At 40.4% G+C, this 7,354-nt stretch overlaps 1 protein-coding gene across 1 annotated transcript; it reads left to right on the top strand.

The window, feature by feature from the left end:
• Positions 1 to 1,254: 1,254 nt before the first annotated feature.
• On the top strand, positions 1,255 to 6,326 carry rack1 (receptor for activated C kinase 1). The gene is made up of 8 exons (XM_058397750.1): positions 1,255 to 1,474; positions 1,961 to 2,132; positions 3,446 to 3,593; positions 3,714 to 3,809; positions 4,323 to 4,433; positions 5,473 to 5,613; positions 5,901 to 6,011; positions 6,195 to 6,326. The coding sequence occupies exons 1-8, from the start codon at positions 1,366 to 1,368 to the stop codon at positions 6,258 to 6,260; spliced, it is 954 nt and encodes a 317-aa protein (XP_058253733.1). The 5' UTR covers positions 1,255 to 1,365; the 3' UTR covers positions 6,261 to 6,326.
• Positions 6,327 to 7,354: the final 1,028 nt, after the last annotated feature.

The raw sequence follows: 7,354 nt of genomic DNA, 5'->3' as shown, positions 1-7,354 counted from the left end.
CAATGGCAACTTGGCAGTGCTGGGGCTTGAACCCCCGATCTTCCAATCAACAACCCAGAGACTTAACTACTTGAGCCACCACTTCCCTTGCTCACAGCCTGTATATCATTTGCACGATCCATCTGTATTGTATGCACATGGCACTTAATCTCCTGTATATATGCTCATAGCACATACTGTATGTATACTGTCCATATTACTCTGTATATTATGTCGATAGCACACACATCTACATATCATGTTGATAATACTATATATATCTACCTGTAATTATCCCCAAAATACTGCTCCTATCTGAACATCTGCCCTTATCTGTACATATTAGATTATCTACATTACCATATATAAAGCATTTGCTGCTCATCGCACTTCTGTTTAGATGCTAAACTGCATTTCGTTGCCTTGTACTTGTACTTGTACATGTGTAATGACAATAAAGTTGAATCTACTCTAATCTAATCTAAAACAGAATTAATAAAGGATCATGAGACAATCTAAGTCCTCGTTAATTGATTGGTCTGGCTTATAACACCATTATTCATAATTATTCATGAATTAATCACCCGTCACTTATATGTAACCAAGAGGATTACCAGGATGATGAAAAACAAACCCGAAGTGATTGGTATTGTCTTTTAGGACTTTTGTTTTCTTCTGGGCCTGTGTATTACGAAGGCCTTGAAGTTCTCACTATCGTTATCATCCTGTCAGGCTCACAGCGGAACAACAGAAATGATTTCGCACAACTTTGAAGCAAACCATTCTCCATTTCTGGTCCAAGTTGACAATAATTGCACTTACAATTGATTGCGGCAGATCTACCAATGCATACATTTCACTAACATCCTCTGACAGTGTTTATAATCACTGAGGTCTTCGATATGATTTCCAGTTTCTGTACACAATCATACTTCTTATCAGTGCCTGGTGCTCCACTGGGAGCGGTGGTGCTTCAAGTGGTTAAGGCTCTGGGTTGTTGACTGGAAGATCAGGGTTCAAGCTGCAGCATGGCCAAGCTGCCACTGTTGGGCCCTTGAGCAAGGCCCCTAACCCACCCTGCTCCAGGGGCGCTACATCATGGCTGACCCTGTGCTCTGACCACAACCCCAAAGGATGGGATATGTGAAGAAAGAATTTAATGTTTTTCTATGGAGCTTGCATTACAAAAATACAGACGCTAGATGGAGATACACGCGCTATATTTGACAACAGGAAACAGACGAAGAAGAACGCGCTCAAAGTTTCAGCTTCCGGCGTGATGTGTCCTTTTCCTGTTGCCGTGGAGTGAGAGGTGAGGAGAGGATTCTGCTCTCCTGTACAATCCGGCTCCATCTACCTGCTAGGTTATTCTGAAACTTGGCGAAAATGACGGAGCAGATGACCGTGAGAGGCACCCTGAAGGGCCATAGCGGATGGGTCACTCAGATCGCCACCACACCACAGTTTCCCGACATGATTCTGTCAGCTTCTCGGGGTAAGCCTGCACGCAGCTTGACCGACGGGTTGCCAGATTCATATAATTCCTTCCACCATTTAAGGATTCACAAATAATCTTAGTTCACAATGCAGCTTATGGGAAATATTATAAACTAAGTTATATCGTGTTTAGAAATCATGTTTACTTGTGAAAAATGTTAGTATTGCAAACTGAGCTAGCGTTTTTGAAGGAATGGAATCAGGAATGCAATCTGGCAACCCGCTGAAAACAAACCCTATGTATTATGCAATCAGGAAATATTTTTATTTAAGAATTTGCATTAATTACAGATTCCGTACATGATTTGTTATATTATGAAGTGACAGAGCCGGTCAGAGCTGGATAGACTTAAGGATTAAAGCACCACTGTCTTTTTTTTTTTTTTTGGTCAGCTTGTCATTATTACTATTATTATAGTTATAAAGTCTGATTTATGTGTACATGCTCTCTGACTCGTTATTATGTAATTATTTGGATTCACAGACAAGACCGTCATCATGTGGAAGCTGACCCGTGACGAGACTAACTACGGTGTTCCCCAGCGCGCTCTGAGAGGACACTCGCACTTCGTGAGCGACGTGGTGATCTCGTCTGATGGCCAGTTTGCTCTGTCCGGCTCGTGGGACGGCACTCTGCGCCTCTGGGACCTGACAACGTGAGTTTAGGGTCAGATCAGGTGGGGACACATTTGTAGCCCCTACGTCTTGTTCGTGTCAGACTAACCTCCCTGTAGTACGGTTCGTGCTGTTGTGGGAAAAATCAGCAGAGTCAGACCTTCTCATCCAGCATCAGTGCCTGACCTCACAAATGTCCTTCTAGTGGAATGGTTAAAAATTCCCATAAACACACTTCTAAACCTTGTGGAAAGCCTTCCCAGTATACTTGAAGCTGTTATGGCTGCAAAGGGTGGGACAACTCCATATTACATTCATGTGCATGTAAAGGCAGACGTCCCAGTTTTGGCCTGGCTCACAGTCTCCACTCTAATTCATCCCAAAGGTGTTCTATCAGGTTGAGGTCAGGACTCTGCGTTCCTCCACACCAAACTCACTCATCCATGTCTTTATGGACCTTGCTTTGGTCACTGGTGTGCGGTCATGTTGGAACAGGAAGGGGTCATCCCCAAACTGTTCCCACAAAGCATGAAATTGTCCAAAATGTCTTGGTATGAAGCTGAAGCATTAACAGTTCCTTTCACTGGAACTAAGGGGCCGAGCCCAACCCCTGAAAAACAACACCTGAATTCAATGATTTGTCCCAAAACTTTTGCCAACATAGTGTATATTCAGTATACAACAGCACGTTCCTACAAGTTTTATTCCTCTTGTAGTATAGTGGTTTTACCAGTAATTAGAACTTAACAATTAAAAGCATTATATAAAAATTAAATTATAATCATCACCTTGTGCCCAATCAAATTTGAGAACTCAACAGTGCTCTCGTTTGTGTTGATCTTAACCCTAAACATCAATGTTTTAAAGACTACCGGAATAAAATCATGATCATGTCATGCTTGATGCCTCAGGATCAACCCAACCCTAATATGATTTCTGTTTCCGGTTGTCTTTAAGACTAGCCATATTAACCATCTTCATATGATTAACTTATTTTTAATAAGCTTTTTCCTTTTTAAAAAAAATTGTTGCATGTTCTAATATAGCCCTGTGTGAAGTTATAGAAAAATAATCAATCAGGTCATATCATGTGACCTGCAGCTATTTCCCTTTACACGTTAGTTCCAGTTATCGTTTAACGTTACAGCAGGTTTTATTTATTAAGCAGTCGTTCCCTCAACCTCTTTCTGTTGGAGTTAAGACTTTATCCTGAGAAACTGCCAAGTGTAAACGTTTCTGTCCTGAAGATGCCAGAAAGCCTAGTTAACAGCTTTGTAATCGTGAGGCTCATGATCAAGAGATTTGTTTTGTTTATGTCCTGACTTTGTTTTTTATGTATATTTTGATCCTCCAGTGGCACAACAACTCGCCGCTTTGTGGGCCACACCAAAGATGTCCTGAGCGTGGCTTTCTCTGCTGATAACCGCCAGATCGTGTCTGGATCCAGGGATAAAACCATCAAGCTGTGGAACACTCTGGGAGTCTGCAAGTACACCATCCAGGTCAGACATCATAATTCAAACCACTTCTGTACGGGTCTGTTCCAAATCTATACGCTGATGTGTCTACAAAACGAGTGTTTGTTGTGGAATATTCTCTCAGACTGAATTTTACTCCTGCAGGACGAGAGCCACACTGAGTGGGTGTCCTGTGTGCGTTTCTCCCCAAACAGCAGCAACCCCATCATCGTGTCCTGCGGCTGGGACAAGATGGTCAAGGTAGGAAAGCGTACCGCTCCTCATTCTGCCCTCGCACCTTGTAACCCAATGACTAAAGAAAAACTGACTTTCTGTCTGAGCTCTCGGGCTCTGAGGACAAGTCCTGCAATTATGACGGGTTACAGGTTTAATGTGAAGAACGCACTCCTCGAATGAATGTGGGTGAGATCCTGTGTGTCACGGTGCTTGTGAATGGGTTAGAAACATAGACCTTCAGCACCTTCTGGCCAATCAGAATAGAGAATTTGGCAGCGATGTGGTATGAACTCAGGCTGCGCAGACCGTACAACAGGAAGGGGGAGGAGTCACCTCTCGCTATGAAACCGAACCCACACAAATTTATTAAATAGTTTTATCAGGATGTTAGAATATATATTTTTACAAAATGAAATAAACGAAACCTTTTCCTCTCCATTACATTTGCTGGAATGAGGAATAAGGAAATCTACTTTTGCCTTTTGTGTATCGCTCTGCTGTAACCCGTTGCATTCCTGGTCTGATCTGTGTGTGAAGGTCTGGAATCTCGCCAACTGCAAGCTGAAGACGAACCACATCGGCCACACGGGCTACCTGAACACCGTCACCGTGTCTCCCGACGGCTCGCTCTGTGCGTCCGGTGGAAAGGTACGACTTCATCCGTATGACCCCGGCTTTCTGTTTAGATCCGTGTGGCATCAGTTATGATTACACAGAACTATAAGTCTTTGTTTAAAGGTGTAAAAAATAGCCATGACTTAAACATTAACTATTCCTGATATTAAATGACTTGATCTTTATATAAATATTTAATTGATTACCTGATCTTTTATATTTAGTAAAGACTGCACACATGATCATATTAAATAATTAACGTTTACATAAAATTACATAAATATTTCATATAGGAAAAATTGTCTAAATAAATTTACCTGAAAGGAGCATTTACTGACATTAAATTATTCGACATATTCATAACAATTGGCTAAATAATATATTTTTTAAATTGTTAATTAAATAATTAAACAAAATTGCTTGATTTATATTTTGTAAGTATTATTTAACAAAGAACATTAATTTTATTTTTGTCATTTTATTTATTTTTTTATTAAATTTTATTAAATTGACTAAATTATTTCATAAAAGAACTATTCTATGTGAAATTGTGTTTTTAATAAAGTACCTGATATTTGAGATTTTGTAAACAGCAAATATTTAAATAAACAGTTAAATATTTAATTACAAATTCCGTTTTGTCTGAAAATTGTTAGATGTGTTAAAACTTTAAGATATTTAATTGAATATCTAATATTACTTGACATTTAAAAATGTGAAATCTTATTGGTTTTCACATTTTAATACATGTTTGTGGATGTGTATTTAGTTGTTTAAAAAAAATGCTAAATTAATCTTAAACCTAAGAATTCATAACTTGTATGCTATAATATATTCCTGTATAATTATAATCCACTGCTTTTTGACCTGCCTGGTGGTTCATGACTGCTCTCACCCTGATGACAGTGATTGGGTCCAGTGTGGTGATGAAACATCAATGCCATCTGTGTCAGTGTGATGATAAAGAGGCTGTTTCTGAACACGTGTCAGGGTTTTCATGTGGTGTATTTGTTAAGCGGTGATGATCAGTCGCTCAGCTGTGTTTGCGTTTGTCTGTGGTCTGGTTGAACAGGACGGCCAGGCCATGCTGTGGGATCTGAACGAAGGGAAGCACCTGTACACTCTGGATGGAGGAGATACCATCAATGCCCTCTGCTTCAGCCCTAACCGCTACTGGCTCTGCGCTGCAACTGGCCCTAGCATCAAGATCTGGGTGAGCTCCTTGGTCTTAACACCTCACACACACACACTTCTAGGTTAAGTCATTCAAGTGAAAACTCCGATCTGAAATACTTGGATTAAAGTATTGGCAGTTTTGTTAACGAATAAGGGAGTCTGTGATGAAACCTTCAATGCCTTCTGCAATCCTGTGATGATACAAGAGGCTGTTTCTGAGAGCTCTGATTAACACCTCGTTACATTCCCATGTCTCTTGGTTCAATAAAAGGTGTTTTGACTCACTTGTGCTTGTTTTTTTTTGTTTTTTTTCTCTCTCATCAGGACCTCGAGGGGAAGATTATCGTCGATGAACTGAAACAGGAGGTGATCAGCACCAACAGCAAAGCTGAGCCTCCACAGTGTACATCTCTGGCCTGGTCTGCTGATGGACAGGTATCCTTGGTTTTTTGTGTTTTTTAAACTGGTCTCTGAAGACCCTGGTGATTATAAGATCACATGAACTCTGAAACCACATGGTGAGAGTCCTGCAATTATGAGGGGAAGATTTCTGTGACTAAAAGAAGACATTTTGTTGTCCATGTTTCTTACCTTCAATCTCTGCTTCCTTCTTTACAGACGCTGTTCGCTGGCTACACCGACAATCTGATCAGAGTGTGGCAGGTCACCATTGGAACACGATAAAAGGATTTTCTAATGTTTGAATGTTGAAAGAAGAAATAAAAAAAAAAAGTTCATTTTTAAAATACATTTCTTTGTGTGTGTGATTTTATTTTGCAATGTTCTCCCATTTTAAATGTCTGCGGTGTTGGCAGCTTGTCAAACAGTTTAAAGGCTTTATTACAAAAACCGAGCCTTGCTACAAATCTCGCAACTTGCGTACGGCTTTCCAGATCAAATCACAAGAACTGAATAAATGAGTTAAGAGCAGATGTTTGCTCGTCTTGTGCCAAGGTTACAAATTGCTATCATATGCCTACGCTTTATTTTAAACTCTCTTATTGGTGATAATTACAGTAATAAGCAAGATGTCTTCTGTAACAACTTCCTTTGTCTTTTGCGCCCAACACTACCACTGCTTTATTTTTGCCAGGGTTTTAGAAAGAAATTTAAAAGTATTTCTACATACATAAATACACATGCACTATATTCCCAAAAGTTCAGCTGATGCTGGACGAGAAGGTCTGGCTCTCAGTCTCCTCTCTAATTCATCCCAAAGGTGTTCTATCAGGTTGAGGTCAGGACTCTGTGTTCCTCCACACCAAACTCGCTCATCCATGTCTTTATGGACGTTGCTTTGGTCACTGGTGTGCAGTCATGTTGGAACAGGAAGGGGTCATCCCCAAACTGTTCCCACAAAGTTGGGAGCATGAAATTGTCCAAAATGTCTTGGTATGAAGCTGAAGCATTAAGAGTTCCTTTCACTGGAGCTAAGGGGCCGAGATCAACCCCTGAAAAACAGCACCTGAATTCAGTGATTTGGAGGGGTGTCCCAAAACTTTGGCAATACAATGTGGTTTTTTTTGTGGTGCCGTGACCATGATGTTTCTATAAGAACTCTGATCACTTTGTTTTTTGTCGGGGCGGGGTCAGGAAATCTTACTTCATGTAAACACGTATTGATATGCAAATGAACCCTGTGACTCAATGAATATGCAAATCAGCTTACCTCAGCCGGCGATCAAAACCTGGTAGTGCAGGGTGTCCCTTTTTTTAACGTCAATTTGATTTCCAATAAAATCTCACACACGCTTCTGGACACAAAATTATTTGATGAA

Source organism: Hemibagrus wyckioides, linkage group LG08 (genome assembly GCF_019097595.1).
Source record: "Hemibagrus wyckioides isolate EC202008001 linkage group LG08, SWU_Hwy_1.0, whole genome shotgun sequence".
In the NCBI taxonomy this organism is placed as follows: Eukaryota; Metazoa; Chordata; class Actinopteri; order Siluriformes; family Bagridae; genus Hemibagrus; species Hemibagrus wyckioides.
The sequence above is the reverse complement of the archived record's forward strand: the minus strand, read 5'-3'. Positions and strand labels throughout refer to the sequence as shown.

Bases quoted from the DNA above. Each gene is read 5' to 3' on its own strand.
- rack1 (XM_058397750.1), top strand. From the start codon at position 1,366: ATGACGGAGCAGATGACCGTGAGAGGCACCCTGAAGGGCCATAGCGGA. The intron at 3,594-3,713 runs GTCAGACATCAT...TTACTCCTGCAG, and splicing joins TCTGCAAGTACACCATCCAG to GACGAGAGCCACACTGAGTG. The intron at 6,012-6,194 runs GTATCCTTGGTT...CCTTCTTTACAG, and splicing joins CCTGGTCTGCTGATGGACAG to ACGCTGTTCGCTGGCTACAC.